The sequence below is a fragment of the Zophobas morio genome, unplaced genomic scaffold (genome assembly GCF_036711695.1).
Source record: "Zophobas morio isolate AGI-343-1 ecotype UQ-CSIRO unplaced genomic scaffold, CSIRO_AGI_Zmor_V1 ptg000002l, whole genome shotgun sequence".
Classification (NCBI taxonomy): domain Eukaryota; kingdom Metazoa; phylum Arthropoda; class Insecta; order Coleoptera; family Tenebrionidae; genus Zophobas; species Zophobas morio.
The window spans coordinates 26,574,162-26,592,654 of NW_026972107.1; the positions used below are offsets into that span (position 1 = coordinate 26,574,162).

An 18,493-nucleotide genomic window follows, 5' to 3' on the forward strand; every position below is an offset into this window, starting at 1 on the left:
TTTGAGTAAAAGTTTTTTATACAAGGAGATCCAGCATACTTTGCAGCGGATTAGTTAGCAGATTTCATCTTGAAGTATTTTTCGTATATTTATGGTAGAAGTTATACCAAACAACTAAATATCGAGTTCCAAATTGACTCCAGTTTTGATTTCACGCTTCTAAATATACCACTAATGCGGGGGCATAACAACGTGCAGCAAGGTCAGCTTCCTCTGATAAAGTGGACTTTTTGACCTCATATAGAATATCTAGCCCTTAAAGATATTTCTTCTAAATTAATATCTAAACCCAACAATACTCTTAATGACAAATTAATGAGGGTAGTAACCTGTTGTTTATAATGAAATATAATAGAAAAACAATCTCATTAAAAGTTGGCTTCAAAGACTTAATTTTAACGTCAGATCCAGGATTTTGTTATTAATTGTTAATTTTTTACTTCTTTAGTTATCTTCTTCCTGAAGTTGGTTACATTGTAAGTTATTTATGCCCGTTTGCACAGCACTTTTAATCACCAACCATCAATTAATTTGCAAAACAAATCTGTGAAATTAAGTAAAACATAACGCTAATTAGGTAGTTAAAAGTGCAGTGAAAACGGGTGGAGACTTAAATAATGTATTGGCTACGTGTACAGCGATAAAGTTGTAAAGTACTGACCCATAGCTTGATCTAAATCCCACATAACTTTTAGTGCACATTTACATTAGCAACAATTAAGCCACCCAACAACTTTTAAGTGAAATTTAGTGTAGACAAATTTTTAGAGCGGCATCTCACCGCACATTACTAAAACATTAGCTCAATAGGTTATGGCACCGTTTGTGTCACAAAACTCTTTCTAATTTTGTAGATAGTATTGTTCTTTGTGTTATAAATTTCGTTGCTCTTATTTATTAGTGTCATTAACCAAAAATACATGAAAAACTGCTAGCTATTTCATGGGTATGACGATAAAATGAATACCATCCGCTTGGGTCGGGCTATTTGCTCGGCTTAGTTGGTTATGGAAGAATGATTTGGGGGGGAGGGGGGTCCTCCAGAAAAGCCTGCAGTCTAGACAAATGCCTAGACTCTGGTACATGCAGTGTTTTTCCAAAGAGTGGTTCCAACGCCTCTGTGCAGAAATAACATGACTAGTTTTGTTTGGATTGCCAGGTAAGCCATTTAATCGATACCATTGCTCAACAAGTCAAGCTTTCTACGTGAGCTCTTTACCTACGCTGAGAAATTTCCTTTTTTGAAAGGATTGTTAACCCTGTGTAGGAATTACTTTAATATCCATGGCGAACCTAGATCTGCATGGATTGATTTTAGTGTTAGCATCGCATGGACCCATCTAACAAGTAACGGACCCCCGCCACAGTTAATTAAATATGAACACATGGATTCAAAGGTTGTATTGTCAAACGCCCACTCTATATAGAAATGTTCCAAGTGAGTAAAATCCACCCTCCAACCCTCTATCGCCGTAACATTTTGATGCAGGACCGACTCCATAGATTTTCTCACCTGGTAAACAGGTTGATTCGGGTGCAGAGGCATATTCCCTAGCAGCTACTCCCGTGCATTTCTGTCAACCAGTCTTTCCCATAGGTCTTTCCAAAGCCTTTAGGAGAGACCACGTTAGGCTGATGGGTTTAAAATTTTTAGCAGGTTTAGGGATAAATACAGCTCTTACTACCTTCCAGCCACTAGGTACATAGTCCAGAGCGAAGAAAGCTCTAATGGAATAAACGAGTTATAGCTGCTTTCAAAATAAGAGAACAGAACCCCCTGCAGCGACCCTACTTGACTTAAGGATATCATAATAGGGCCATAAGCTTAATCCATTATACCTGGTACAAGCTGTCAATCATTCCTATTGGCCCACCTACCGCTTAGGGTTGGAAAACCCAAAAAGTCAAGTCAGTTTTTCAGGTAGTTTTACTCTCTTATTTTGAAAGCAGCTATAACTGCTCATTTCAACTACTCTGGAGTGACGAGAAGGGGTGTGAGTTGGTAATTCCTTAACCTATGAAGGAATGAATAATATATTAGAAGTATGTTCACCTTTCCTTTTGGTCCTTTTAAACTTTAAGTCTGTTCACGCTTCAGAAATAGACTGACTTATTCGTGGTCCACTACTTATTTTTGCGTTTACGACGTAGAAACTTACTAGGTAGAATTTGGTGTTGGATCACGGACTAAATGTTCATGATAAACGTAGTCATTAATCCTTAAATTTTTGCGAAATCTTATTGTGCATGCCAAAAATTTGATACGAACAAAAATAAACACATTGTCAGTCCAAATATTTTTTTCATTTATTTATGAATCAGCTTCATGGCACGTTTTATGATACAATCCTTTTCACTATCGTATGGGTGATCCCTTGAAGGAATTTCTAAAACAGCTGGCACAGCTTCCTCATGAGCATCCACCACGCTTCTAATCATGTCAGCTATGTATTGACATATAAGGATTATAGCAATATCTTTTCGTTTTATAAAATTCATAAAACAAGCTTTAATTACTTGAATGTCTGTATCTTTCTTAACAACTAGAAAGTTAGGTCGATTCTGTTTATCATAGTCTCCCAGTCCAACCATTAGAAACCCAACGCATGTGTCTTCGTCTCCTATTACAGCCATTAATCTGTTAGGTACAGCTAAAGTGGGATGACGTAAAATCTTTTCTTGTGAGGCCGGTTTTCGATTAGGATCTTCTAGATCTTTCGTTTTCATATTTCTCACTGTACCATGTAAAACACAAAAACTTTAGAATTTATTAACTATGATAATATGAACGATAAGTATGTCACATTTTCACTTTAAATGTCACATGTCACACTGCAATTGTAGTTATATATCTGGATGTACAAAAATGCACACATTCCTGTTACGTGTTTAGACATAATGAAGCACTTGGGAGTCGCTGCTCCCGCTTTTTCCACCTTTCGGTTACCCTCTCGAATGGGCGCGCTGCAGCGGAAGACAGCAACCATGGTGGGGGGTGGGTAAAGTTGTGTCATTGCCACTCAATACCCGATCTCGGGCTTGTCAAAAAGATCTCCATGGCTTGCGATACTTGTCGGACAACAAGAATTATCCCCCGTAGACATTTACCGCCTGGCTTTCTCGTACGCGTTATCACCCCTAGGTTTGTTACCAGTTGAGTACCAATGCGGCAAAAGTAACTGCTAAAATACATTCTACTTGGTTTAGAAACTTAAGGCTCTGTTGGCCTGTCGCCAGACACCCATTTTGTAGAAACACCCTACACAAGCAAAACTGGATCATTGTTGAAACATGTCTTACCTGATAGCTGTACCGGATAAGTTAATATTGCTCTTCACACATCCCGCGTAAGAGGGTAACATTTGCCAATCCCGGTTTCCCAGACTCGAAAGAGCCTCCTGTTTAGGCAACAGGAACCTTTATCGTTCAGTTCGGTGTCAACAGAAGACATAAAAAAGTTATGCAAGCCTTAAAAACCAACACATCAGTATTCGAGAATATTATACTAAAAATTTTAAACTACCGTAACCATTCTATTTGCAAACCCTTATTTATGTACCTAATTAACTTTCCTTTCGAATATGGAATAATTTCTTCAGTTGGAAAACGGTTGTCATAATTCATTTAATCAGTCTTAGCAACCGACTATCACAAATCCGGCCAAGTGGTTTGCAACCAATTGCTAAATTGTCAGAAAATAAATTAATTATCAAGTTACAATTTAATTTTACAAATAAGCTTAAGCTTCTTTCTAAATGTCAGTCAGACTTAAGAGCCAACCTTAACGGTGTTATTAAGTGTAGCAGCCAATTTTTCAGCAGAAATAGTTCGCTCGCAACTCTCATTTTTTCGTCTTCCTTGACTAAAGTAAAAAATGCGAAATGCGTAGTCATCACTCATTAGCTTCTATTCACTGAATTTGCAATATTATGGTCTTGAGCTCTCTTTTTTTAAATTACTAAATAATAATCTCATGAATGAGTCAAACGATAATTAATCTTACAAAATCAACTCTCAGTTTAAAAACACATCTCTGAAGGCAGCACCTTTTCACTCATACGGTTTGTGGTCTGTGCTGCAGGTTTTTCTTTTGATTCATCTCATCTCCTATAAGCCAACGACATTTAGCTGTTTGGTTTTTTTGAATTCAAAATATTAATACAGCGCAGCGCTTATAAATCATAATTTAGAATGGTTAGAACAATTCGGTCACTTGCGAATGGTCTACATTTAAATTCCTCTATTTGTAAAGTTTTATATATCGACACAACTCGATCATGAGAAAAAGGTTATTCCTTTTAACACTAATGTTGTTATACATAGTCCCATAATTGATCTGTCAGCAGGGAAAATTTTTGGGTTTGGCAGCATGTTGTAGAAAAAGCTCCAAGGTGGTTTGTAAAACTGTATGAATTTTAGTATATTCTACCGTCATATCTTAAATAGTCGTTAGTGGTTGATACCTAGCGTCCAATTGTAAGTAGAATTACGACGTCTCAAAACAGCGTTGCTATGATAATGTCACAAACATCTAATGTAAGTAAATCTGTTTTTTTGGCGACATCAGCAATGCCATTTTACAACATCACCATAGCAATTACTTGCGTTGCGACGTTGCTAAACTAACTTGAAATTAGCCCCTAGTTTATTTGAGCGTTGTACTGAATTTTACTATAGTTTTCTAACCGAATGGCAAAATAATTCAAAATAATTCCGCAACGGTTCATCCTACGGAAAAAAGTATTGCATACAAAGATAAAATGATGACAAAATGTGGCACATTTTTTGTATAAACGTTTTTTATAAGCCTAATATTTAACGTTGTACAGCGTTGGTAAAGTGAACTTTTACGAAAAAATTCAAACAATATCTAACACTAGAGTAGAAGGAGCCTACTGGTCAAATTTCATGCTTCTAGCTTCAGCAACACTGGCCGAGCGCCATCCTCCGTGACGCATGATATTACTCATACTTTTTCCAGAATTGGCCAGAAGACTTGCAGATGTCCTACGAAACGAATGACTTGTGTAGGAGCTGCCGTTAAGTAAATTCAAAAATTTGGCCACAACGCTGGGAATACCACCAGCTTTGTGGATTCCTACGGGTTGGACAGTACATTTTCCTTTTTGGTAATTCAGAAAAAAAATCTGCTATAAGACGTTGTTTCCGGTCGAATCGCAATATATTTTCTGACTATTTCCAATAAATTGTTTTTTCCTGGTAATATTACAAACGATCTATCCTTTTTAGTTTTTATATCGACGATCTTAACCAAACAATGTTTTTCATTATCTTCCACGTCAATAAGAAAACCAATTCCTGGCGTCTACACGCTCCTGCGACACCAAAAATAAAAATGACCTATAAAATATACCTTTAATTATGCATCTGAAAAGTATTAGCATACATACTTTGTTTAACAAATGATATTCGTCTTGGGCATTTAATAGAAAGGAATCCACATTTTCATTGGTTAAAACATTGTTAAAACCAGCGATTTTTTTGCCGTATACCCTTCGCCTTCTCTTTTAAGATATGGTATAATACTAGGGAATTTGCTAATATCTACGCCTTCCTTTAAGTCGATCGTAGTACGCAACATTGAGTACTTGCTCCATAAGCTAGATGCCTTATGCGACGCCAGATCAGTAGCAAAGGACGCCAATATGGCATTTTCGTCAGTTTTCTTTATTTGTTTCTTCAAACACCATCTCTTGTATGCATTGTAGGTCTCTTCGTATACACTTCTATATTTACTAGGAAGGAGAGTTACCTTCGCTTTGGACGCTATTGAAGCTATTTCGTCCATTTTCTGTTTTTTTGCTTGTATTTCAAATAACTATAAATGACAACCACACGAAAACACAAATCTCGCAAATCCATAAATAAAGTTTGTAGCGTGACCATAGCACACTTTGAAAGCATCACAATTTTCGATGCAGAATGTAATTCTTGTAGGACAATTTTCTTCAGTGCAATCAAACATAAAGTTTTGTATGTTATTCGTACATAATTAGACTTTGTGGACTTGTCCTATTTATTGGCCTCGCTCGCAAGCTCGCTCTGCCATAAACTATAGGGCTCGTCCACAAAGACCTATCTTATCTATTATTACATAAATAGCTATTACTATTTCAAAGGAAGACATATCCATATTTTCAGACGTCACCAACATTTTTTTCAACATGGAAATTTTTGTTCATACAGAGGACGAGCGACAACTTTTGTTACTGATTAACTCTTGAGCGGCTCACTCTATTTTCCACTCACTTGATCCATACGCATAGCATGCTTCTCTACGTTATGTATGTACAATAATATACATATCTTTGTTATAATTTATAGGTGTTATCATAAAAAAAAGTAAATTCGCAAAATCAAATTTTATAATGTTTCGAAAAATATGGATATGTTGGACTGTACTTCAGAGACCACAGAAATTCTGTCAAAATAAACTTGGACTAATTTTTTTTTCGATAACGCTTATAGAAAAGGTTAAAAATATGAATATATTATTAAACCACAGATAAAGGAACACGTCGCAATATAAATTTTGAGCGAGATTTAAACAGCATTTTGAAATGATCGTAAAATTTTTGGCGAAATGGAACAGATAAGTTTTCATTAATTTTTTTATCATATAGATATGATAAATTGGTAAAATTTCCCAGTAATCACCCGTAGCTCCAGGAATTAGCGGTCCAATACAATCACCAACAAGCAGACGTCGGTAGACGACAGACAGGCGCTGAAAATCCTATCCAGACGGAAATAGGTAACCGACATTTTCATATTCGACAAGATGTAAAAACTAAAGAAAAAATATATAACTTAAAATAAAATTGTATGTCACTCTTGGGCGAAACTTCTTTGGCAGTGTCATTCGTGTACACGAAAGTACCAAATTGTACACTAGTAGGTACTGCAAATACAAACAAAATTTTATTACAGCTTTATTTATTTTCAGTTAATGCAAAGATTAATTCACATAAACTACTTATTATATATTTATGCGCAGTTATTCTATGACAAGAAAGCGCAAGCGTCGTTCTACATTGCTCTGCAAAAAAAAACGTAGTTCATTTATTTTGTTTGCAATAGACACGGAACAAAATTACAGGACACGAACTCAGGACTGTAGAAAGAATATAGCTTTTACATCTAATTGTTTCAAAAAATCAGTTGTTTTCTGCACACGATGGCTAGCCACGTTATCGTAGTGGATGAATCAAGTGTCCCAACGCAAAAATTACCGTAAACTTTCTAGAAATTCAAACGCTTAAGAGAGACAAATATTTGTGTGCCAGTCTGAGATTTCCCTTCTTCTCTTATTCTAACATTCATTACTGTCCTAACAATGCTTCTTTTTCTAAAAAAAAAAAAATTGGTCTAAAGAGTTTAGACAGTACTTCCCTCGCTGTCGAAAACGTGACGACTGTATGCCTATTATGTTTTTTTTTCGCAGTGGATTTCAAAGAATTCGGTTTTGTAGTTCCTGAGTAAATCAATAAAATAAATTTACGCATTCATTAATTTTTTTGAGTCACCCTGTACATTCAGATCCAAAAAATATGAATGGAGTGATAGATCACAAGTACAGACTCATCATATTTTGTACATTTTAGATACGATTTATTCGGCAAACTTTTGAGTTGACGTCATCAAGTTTTTGGAGGGGATAAGCAAATATATTTTGACTAAACATTTATTATGCTCTTTATAACCTTAAAACATCTGCAAGATGTCAGAGCATTCCGTTTTGTAGTTCCTGATTAAATCAATAAAATATATTTACGCATTCATTAATTTTTTTGAGTCACTCTGTATATGCAAATCCAAAAAATATGAATGGAGTGATAAATGACAAGTACAGGCTCATCATATTTTGTACATTTTAGATATGATTTATTCGGCAAACTTTCGAGCTGACGTCATCAAGTTTTTGGAGGGGATAAGCAAATATATTTTGACTAAACATTTATTATGCTCTTTATGACCTTAAAACATCTGCAAGATTTCAGAGCATTCGGTTTTGTAGTTCCTGATTAAATCAATAAAATATATTTACGCATTCATTAATTTTTTTGAGTCACCCTGTATATGCAAATCCAAAAAATATGAATGGAGTGATAGATCACAAGTACAGACTCATCATATTTTGTACATTTTAGATATGATTTATTCCACAAACTTTTGAGCTGACGTCATCAAGTTTTTGGAGGGGATAAGCAAATATTTTTTGACTAAAGATTTATGATGCTCTTTATAGCCTTAAAACATCTGCAACATTTCAAAGCATTCTGGTTAGCAGATTAAAAATTAAATTTCAAAATGTTGTTTTATAATTTTGATTTTTTTTTCAAAAATCTGGACGTTTCGGGTGAAAAGTCGATTCAGAGTTGTAAACTACATGTGTAGGACTATGTTATTTTATACAATTGAAAACCCATTTACTATGTACAATTTTGAAGTGACGTCATCGCATTAGTGGTGGGGATGATTAGACAAATTTTGGTTAGCGTTTTACCATCTACATGATATTCTTAATATAAGTACAAAATTTCACAACAATCGGTCGAGTACTTTCGGAGATTATCTGTCTAATAAAATCCGGGACAACAGACGGACAGACGGACGGACAGACGGACGGACAGACGGACGGACAGACGGACGGACAGACGGACGGACAGACGGACGGACAGACGGACGGACAGACAGACGGAAATGGGAGACCTATTTCTTCGTCTTCTAGGGGTCATGAAAGATCGAGAAAACGTAAAAGTAGAGAGTCGGCCGACGGACTCGATTACAATACTTCCTTTGCTTACGCTCGGGAAGTAAAAAATGCAAAGGATGCAATTGTCTAGTCACCTGTGGTGGATGTTCATCTTCAAATACCCACAATTTATTTATTCTGTGTTTCCTAACATTTTATAATAATGTAACCACGTTTGTTCACCACATTTAAACTCTTGCAAGATGTTTTAGCATAACTTTACTCGCCAAGTTCTTTGCTTATCAACTAAAGTACAGTGGAACAAGTTTTTCTACGTTTGGATGATTATGTATAAATGAATAAGTTATTGGTTAACATCTCCTCGATCCGACGATATGTAATTCAGCTGTCTGCTTCCATCAATTTTTACGCAGCCGTTATGTTTTCTGATATTGTCACGTACTTCTCTTGGCCTACCTTAATAAGAATTGTCCTCCAGGACAAATATACAAATATATTTTGCTGAAATTATTTATGCCGTGAACTACCAAAGACATTTCTTTAAAACGTTTTGAAGAATTAAATCACATTAAAAATTGTATAGTCATGTTTCACGAAGCAACAAAAATCTCAATGTATTTTTTCTATTTTTGCAGATGGGGCTTTCAAAAAACTAAAACCCGAACCAGCGACAACTGGCAGTAACAGTTTAGGCACAGTTTCCCCCGGTGGACCTCAGCACACAGGCCACACACCCACGACAGCCTCGTGTCCCACACCTGCACGAAGAAGGCATCGTACAACGTTCACGCAAGAACAACTCGCCGAACTCGAAGCGGCCTTCGCAAAAAGCCATTACCCGGACATCTACTGTAGAGAGGAATTAGCTAGGAGTACGAAGTTAAACGAAGCCAGGATACAGGTCAGTTTGGAAAAAGTTCGCAAGCAGGCAATCACTTAAACATCTAATTGCGAAAGCATTCATCATAATTCGTTTGGATTGTCGATACCCAAATTGAATTAGCCCTGTTTCGGGTGGGCCGACGTTAGCGCGCCCTCTCCTTTTGCGTGAAATCAAAGACTTGGCGAGATGACAGACTGCATCCCGACAGAGAAGCTCACTCGGCTGGATCTTTGATTGAATTAGGTATTCGTTAAGCTAGGGGGGCCCTCGAGACACAACTGTCACTGTGGAGTGCCCCCCAGTGGAGTGCCGTGACTCATGCATTAGCCGCCCCACGAACATTACGGGAAGATAAGCTCGGAAGGGTATTTTTTACGGAAACGAACATTTTTTCTAGATAAACTTTTAGTGAGAGTTTATCAAGGACTGATATTTATTTGCCTGCCTCTTGTTGTGTTATATCTGCTCGATCGATATGCCATCCATAACAACCAAGGCCGTTATAATTAACAATCACGGCCGTTATATTAACTGAAACAAAAAATTGTTATATGGTTCATTTGACATTAAAGTACAATAAGATTAAAAGAAATAAAAACTAGTACGCCGTAAGAACAACTAAGTATTAAAGCTGAAAGACCAATTGGTACTGGCAGAAATTACAAATTTTCCCGTAAACTCTTCTTTTTTGTTATTATTGTTTGTTCAGCTCCAAGTTGAGGTGCTGGAACTTGATGAGGTTGCCGCGCTGTAAAACATTGCTTAGATATCTTAATTTTTTTGTTGTTCTTCAACATACTGCTCAGCCATTGTTGAAGATTTCCAATTTCCAAATAATGCAGACACAATACAGATAAATTTTGATTAACAATTTGCGATACTAACGATCACTTTAAAATACTTGCAAGATATCAGAACATTCGGTTTCGCAAATGGTAAAATGTGGTTATATAATTTTTACTGTTTTTCCCAAAAATCTAGATACCTATGTTAAAAAATTATTATTACTATAAAATTGGCTAACAGGTTATATACCCCACTGCAATAAATCCAGTTAAACATATTACAGCTGGCAGAATTACTGTAGATCCCTGAAAGACAGAACTTTATTCACAATTCACATTATATAACAATAGATGTACTTATTTTAATTTTTTTGGTGTAATAAAAAATATGCCCATCATTTCTTCAAATGATAAACAATTTTTACTTACCAAGCGTAAGCTAAGGAAGTACTGTAATTGGGTCAAAAAATTTCACAACCTCTGCAGCACGAAAACGAAATCATCTCCACTGACAATGTAATGGCATCCCCTCAAAATTTTTTCGAGTAAATAAGATGTAAATTTTTAAAATAACATTCTTGTACTTGTGGTTTATGAAACCGCCATGAAGTTGCCCCCGAGACATCCAAATTTTCTAAAAAGTTAAAATTAGATAGGGGCCTCTTATAATAAAATCACCGGAACTCGCACAAAAATATTCGATAGCCTAGTGATTACCGTGGACGATTATAGACATGTAAATCCATCGTCACGTGTTCGATTCTCTCATGAGCTTTTTGTTTCTATTACACTGCTATTATTATCAGTATTATCACAAATAAAAGCAAATTTTATAATTTTTCAAAGAAACGGGATTTGCTGACTGTACTTCAAGGCCGAGGAAAGTTCTGTTGAAATAAAATTCAATCAATTTCTTAGCATGCGATAAACTAGGGAGAATTATATATTTGTAGAGAGTGGATTTTATGAAATTTGCATATCCGTTATTTTTTGCATATAAGGCTTGAAATTTAATATGTGAACGAATCATGCTAATTAAAAACGAATACAGCTATAAAAAAAATTGCATATTTGCATATATTTGCCTTCTGCTGCATATTTCACGTAACGGGTGCATATTTTGCATTTTTATCAATTTTTGTGCCAATTTGAAAAAAAAAGATTGTTATTCTATCGGCATGTATCTAGAAAGACGAAATTTCATTAATCATATTGCAAATATTGTCCTGATCTTCAAATAACTAGTAAAGGTTTGGGTTTTATGGTAGTTTGGAGAATCCATTGGGTGTTAAGCCATTCTTCCAGGTAAATTTGGGCCCTAATTACATTTGGAAATACCGTTCATTCCCAATATTTTTGTTCGTTACTTAAGTGTATTAATGGTATGTGTTATGGTGGTTGAAGGGACGTTACCCTATTATTTTTCATCGTGAGTTTGCATTGAAAGCATTTAAAGCGATACATGTGTGTTAATATGTCGAAGATAACTCAAATTAATTTATGGATTAAACCTTTTCCTGAACTTATTCTTCAAGAAGGAACTGTTTTGTCGCGTCTGCTCTAAACCGGTAAAGATTTTTATATCTGTGGAGGTAGTACACAGTTTTTCTATACCGAATATACTTTAGAATCATCGGAAAACTTTTGGTTAGAATATTTCGAAAAATATTTAAAAATAAATTGCTACCAAAATAGTAATTAAATAGTCCATTACTACTAATTTTGTAATTTGTAAATAAATTTAGTTCGGTTACTACGCTTTTTTTTTAGTTTTTGGAGCATATGCAGCTGCATATCTCTGCATATATTAAGAAAGTTACTGCATATTTGCATAAATTTGGTGCATATCATATGATCATATTTCCCAAAATTTTGCTGCATATTTTCCGCTCTCTATAATATTTGTATTCGTTGTCTCAACCTCAAAAGTGTGGTACTTGGCGGCAGCGAAATGATGGTACTTTAGAATGAAATTTAGATAACAGGTGGAGAGAATCAGTATGATTGTTAAACAACTGATACAGAAATTTAGGTAAAAAACAAATTCTTCTACTTGATAACAACAGAATTTGAATTCTTTGTAATAATAACCAGTGACCGGCGACCTAACAAAAAAAAACAAAAACCGTTAGCTATACTTGGCGTTTCAGGGCGTAACTTCAGCTGTTTACATTCACGTTTCAATGTATACTTGCTTTCTTGACAAAGTCCATTTGGTGTGTTCTCAATCTCAACATTAGAATTTTGGGGTAATTATTATTTGTGTAGATTTAAACAGAACCAACAACCTTCGACCAACTTTTTCCTTTGTTTAAAACACGAATTTGCAATTTTTCTTACTTCCATGGCAGCTAATCTTCACAAGTTCGCGTAAGAAACGATGACATCGTGTAAGTAACGATGGCATCGTGTAAGTAACGATGGCATCGTGTAAATAACGCAATTTTTTCTCTTTTCAGACATAATCAAAATTAAACTTCTTCTCGGTTTTTGAAAACCGGAAAATTAAATTTTTTATCAATATAATGTATGATAATTCACAATTCCATAGAAAATGGAGAAAATGTATCAATTCGAGAGAAGGCAGGTTCAAAGATTTCGCGTAAGTAACGCAAACTTTTAATTAAATTTTGTCTAAATTAAATCTGACTTTAGTAAAATCAAATTATTAAGAAAAAAGAGAAAACAAATCTCTACAATTAGGTTAAAAAATGAAAGTGTAAAGCACTTATGAGGACAGTTTAAAATAAAAAAACTTTACAGAATCCCGTACGGTTTTAGTCTAAGTAACAAAATGGACAGTTCTTCGCGAAGTCTAAGAAGTCTGAAAAACTTATTTTGTGTTATCAAAATTATAAGGGGAAAATTAACCCTTATCCAACCTTTTTAGACGCTACTGAAGGATAAATAAGTAAAATTAATTTATTTTAGTAAATGACAGATCTGGACTGTTTGAGTCACTAGGTCACAACCCTAAGCATGTATCTGTATCTGGGTAGATTCTTTTAGTAAATTAAACGCTAGAATTAAATGGTACTTTACTAGGATTAACACAAGACAGATGATATAAGTAGCCTACATTCACATCGACAACTGATGTAAGCATTATTTTTTTAAATATGTTTGTTATACTTCTTGCAAGTGATGACCACATTTTTGCCGATGTACGCTGTTTTAAAAACAAAAACAAAATATGTAACTACAATTCGTTATATTCACACTATAAAACTAACTACAAAAAACTTGTAAATGTATTAATAAATTAGTCGTATTAATTATAACCCTTAATTGTACATATAAATACACTTTTTGTTTACCTACAAATAAATTATTTTGTCGTTTTAAACAAAACGGAGAGGTAGTTTAGTAAGCAATTCTGTACAAACTCTCGTCCGATGTGTACTAAACTCATTTATGCTTTTTTGCTTATAGCTTGAAAACATTGCAAATTGGTTCTCTACACTTCCAACTGTTAAGATTTCTGGAATGTAACGTAAGAAATTTGCTAGTCTCTCAATATGTTTGTCCCAATGTTAGTAAAAAAATATTCCACAACACAGTAATATAATATAACACAAAGTAGTCAGGGGATTCATGAAGAAGTTAGTAGAATTCCTACTTTATATTCAAATAAGTATTAAGTCATGCATTGCAAATTCAGTTGTCATCCGCAGGTTTGATCGAGCCGAAAATAACAATTAAATATTTAATAGAACTAAAAACTAATAATTTTGTAAATACATGCTTCTAAGTTAAGTGTCACAAGTATGTAAATTTGGTTTATCAAAAATAATATCTATATACCGAGTGTAGAATCGTTTTCGGAGCATAGGGATTTTACATGTAAAAACAGAAACTTGAAAATATTGGCTCCCCTAATTATTTTAGAACAAAACATTAAATACAAAAATTATAGAGAATAAAAAACTATCTAAATCCTTTTTTATTGTTGTAACACCTTATGGTATTGAAATAAAAAGAAAAAAAGAATTCACGGTGTGTGATAAAATTATATGTAGTACTAGCCATGAGATGATCAAATAAAATGAATTACTTTGACATTTTGGCTATTTAATTTAAATTATTCTGATTTTGGATTCAAAACAAACCTCAAAGAACGCTTTATTCTCAATAATTACACTTAAATTAAATGTTCAAACACATCACCATTAGCAGGTAAACAAAATCCTAATCTATTGTAACGCAACGTAACACTATCATAAAAGTTTCTTCGCGTCGCCGCCAATTGATAACAACTAATTCGAGCACTTGCTGCAGTTATTGCCGCTTTTAAATCTTCGACGTTGTTGTACGTCGTTCCATTAATGTCAACAAGGTTTTGCAAGTGCCCCCACAAAAAAAAATCATTCGGCGCCAAATCGGGGGATCTCGCCGACCAAGGAATTGCACCCCCTCTGCCTATCCAACGATTTGGAAACATGGCATTTAATAATCTCTTACAAAATGTTGAAACCAAATCTCATCAATTCCCGAATCATAAATATCTGGTACTACACTTTCTTCCAGCAGATTTAAATGATTGCCATTAATCGGTTTGGAATAAAATATGGCCCAATGATACGACCCCAATATTCCGGCCCATACATTTACACTACCACGATATTGGGTGTTAGTTGGCAAGAATAAATGTTGATTTTCTGTACTCCAATATCGATAGTTTTGTGAGTTTACTTTAACATTTAAAGAAAAAGTACATTCATCACTAAATAAAATTTTGAAAATAACATTTCTGTCATGATTTGCCATCTCCATTATAGTTTCGCAAAAGAGCATTCTTTTTTCTTTATCTTCTTTAAAAATTTGTTGGTGTCTTGCATATTTATAAGATTTAAATTTTGGGCGTTGTTTCTTTAAAATTTTGTGAATCGTAGTAAAATGCATCCCCAAATTTTGTCCCATTTTTCTCAGTGAAACATTTTTGTCCTGGGCAACGCTAAGAAGAACAGCTTCAACTTTTTCTACATGAGCACCAGGATTATCCCGTTAGCACTTGCAGGATTTGTTTACAGTACCTTGCGTTGCAAACCGATTCGGAAAAAATGCTGCAAAAGTTTCTAAAATTTTCCTGACTGACGATGCCGTAGTACCATTTTACCCAGTTAACTTTCTCCTCTGTGGTATAATAATTCATATTGTTTAGCAAAGGCGCAAAATTCAGTAATGAGTATGGTGACAAACTAATTCACTGCCAATGAACTGTCACATTTCATGGCTAGCATTTTATCCCAACTCGTAAATTCTTTTTTGTGTTTATTTCAATGCCAGAAGATGTTACAAAATAAATAAAAAAAGATTGAGATACAGTTTTTTTATTCTCTATAATTTTTGTATTTAATGTTTTGCTCTAAAATAATTAGGGGAGCCAATATTTTTAAGTTTCTGTTTTTACATGTAAAATCCCTATTGTTCCAAAAACGATTCTATACACCCGGTATGTATAGTTTCCGTCATAACTTCTTCAAATATCTGTCAGTATCAAAAAATCAGTAGTTCAAGCTTAACTGTCACGGACTGAAGTTTTTTCTTAACATCACCTTGTTTGAAATGCCATCTGTAAGCTGTAAAGTCAGAATAAGATCGTTGGTAGAAAGTGGTATGTCCCATTAATAAGTTGCAGCAGACTTAAATATACCACCTAATACTATTCATGCAGTTATTAAAAAATGAAGAAATGACCAAACTCTAGAAAGGGGACCACGTGGAGGAAAACTACGAATCTCTACAGTGGATGCAGACGGCACTTTGATTAACATAGTAAAAATGAATCTTTTGTTACTGCTGTTGGGGCAGCAAATCTAAGTAATTTTCCTTGTTCTACTAGCATAGCATATCGTCAACTGAGGAAACGTGGTCTTCGTAATTACGTCACCGCTCTTAAGATAGGACTAACGCAAAAGAAACTCGACTGGGTTTTGCACTAGAACACTTGGCAAAAGACGCTAATTTTTGGAATAAGGTTGTTTTATCGCATAAAAAAGTATTTCGGTCCAGATTTAATGGCCAAATCAGGATTTATAGACCTAGAAACGCTCGTTATGATCCAACACGTTCTGCGACTAGTTCTGGGATGTTGCTTCATGTAGAAGAACGGTTGAATAGACACGTTTATGTTCGTATTCTAGAAAACGCCATGCCTCCTTCATTGTCCAGGATTTTCCCCGATCATCGTTTTATCTTTCAACAAGATAATTGTTCTGTTCATACTGCACGCAAAGTGCAGGATTGGTTCAGAAATCACAACATTAATGATTTTTGTAGAAATGTGTGTCTTCCAACACCCAAAAGGTCAACGAAAGTTATAGAAGTCAGTGGAGCAATGACCAAGTATTAGTTTGTAGTTCTACATAGATTACTCGTGGTTGACAATGATACGTCAGTGTGGTTTTAGTGGCCAATAAAAATTTTTCCTCGTGTATTCTTGATAATATTGTTAAGTTGTCACATTTTGTGATAGGTTATCAGATCAACACGAAAAGTAAGGTTAGTAAGTATTAAAAATCTACCAGAAGTGTTCAAAATGATCCACCGCAAGTTTGTACAATTCAGACATAAAAATACTGTAATAATTATATCTTTATTGTGACATATTTTCATTATCCCTAATTTCACTTGTTATGTCGACAATTCTTGCCCATAGAGCTGCTGCATTTTCCGCTTGTGTTGGATACAATAATACAATACATGATCCCAGAAGTAAAAATCCAGTGGGTTAATATCAGGGAATCTGTGCCCAATATAGGGTAAATGTGTACAAGAGTACGCACTTAGTGTAAAACTGTCAACAACATTTTAATTTTTTTGGATAGACAAATTTTATGATATGGGTTCGTTATATACATGTTTAGAGATCAGATATATTTAATTGTACGTCCCAAGACCACTATATTTTAAGAGTAATTTCAATTTTTGTCAAGATGTGTAAATGCGCACTCTTAGACAGTTCATTGCACAAGAGTGCGCATTTGAACGCTTATGAGTGCGCATTACATTTTATGAAAAAATATTTGTTTCTAAGGTGAAAATAAATGGGAATAAGTGACTACAGACTACACATAAAACGGGAGACCTATTTCTTCGTACTCTAGTGGTCTTGAAAAGTCGAGAAAACGTAAAAATAGAGAGTCGGTCGACGGACTCGATTACAACACGCTCAGGAAGTAAAAATAAAAAAAAAAATCACCATAACCACCACCACACAACTTGAGAAGCAGTACAAAGTAGTAGAGTTAAATAATTCATTATCGTATGATATGTATCTCCAAGGCTATTAGACTACGTATTGCAAACGATGCGCACTCTTATACAATACCTCGCTGCGCACTCTTGTGCATTTGTACATAACCTAATGTTTTCAAAGTTAAAAGCTTTTGATTGATAGAAAGTATAAAACTGTTAGGGTATAACGAGACCTTAAAATTTACAGCTAAGGAAAATTATTACTGTAAAATAAAGGAACTGGTACGTACCTTACAAAAAACTAAAACTATGAGCGGTAAAAATTACATCCACACAACGTGTGAACATAAAATCGTCAGTACGACCAAACTATAAACTATATTCAGGTCACTTTTGCACCTTTATCTCAGGTTTAGCATTAAATTCTGAATGGTATAACTTCATCTTACCCAGATGGCACTAATAAGCAGAAATCATCAGTGCCATCTCTTATACATATTCGCACTCTTGTACACATTTACCCTATGGCTCCTGTTCTACCAATCGATTGTTAAGTATATTCATTGTTTAAATAGTTATACTAAACGCAAACATTTAGTGCGTTTATGGCGTCACACCAATTTAACTCCCATTATAATTCAGTAGGCCGTCGCAACCGGATGTTTTGCACCTGCTTACTGATAACCTACGTGAAAAGATCCTTTCTGGTAAAAGCACAAGGCAGCACTGTCTCGCCCGTCCCTGACACGTGACATGGTTTGCATTTGCTAAGATTTTTGAAGGGTCAGCTGTAAAGTACTTTAAACCTCAAAGCCATAAACGCACTAAATGTTTGCGTCCAGTATAACCACATCATAGTGGAAATGTGGTGGCGCACCGTCTTGCATATTC

At 34.8% G+C, this 18,493-nt stretch overlaps 1 protein-coding gene across 3 annotated transcripts in view; it reads left to right on the forward strand.

Annotated features, from left to right (window-relative positions):
• LOC135132211 (homeobox protein unc-42) overlaps positions 1-18,493 on the forward strand; it is a 64,373-nt gene that overhangs the window by 22,579 nt on the left and 23,301 nt on the right. For all 3 annotated transcript variants that reach the window (XM_064060239.1, XM_064060230.1, XM_064060224.1), the window contains one exon: positions 9,373-9,638. In XM_064060239.1, coding sequence (XP_063916309.1) covers positions 9,373-9,638 — 266 coding nt within the window. The remainder of the gene's footprint in view (positions 1-9,372; positions 9,639-18,493) is intronic.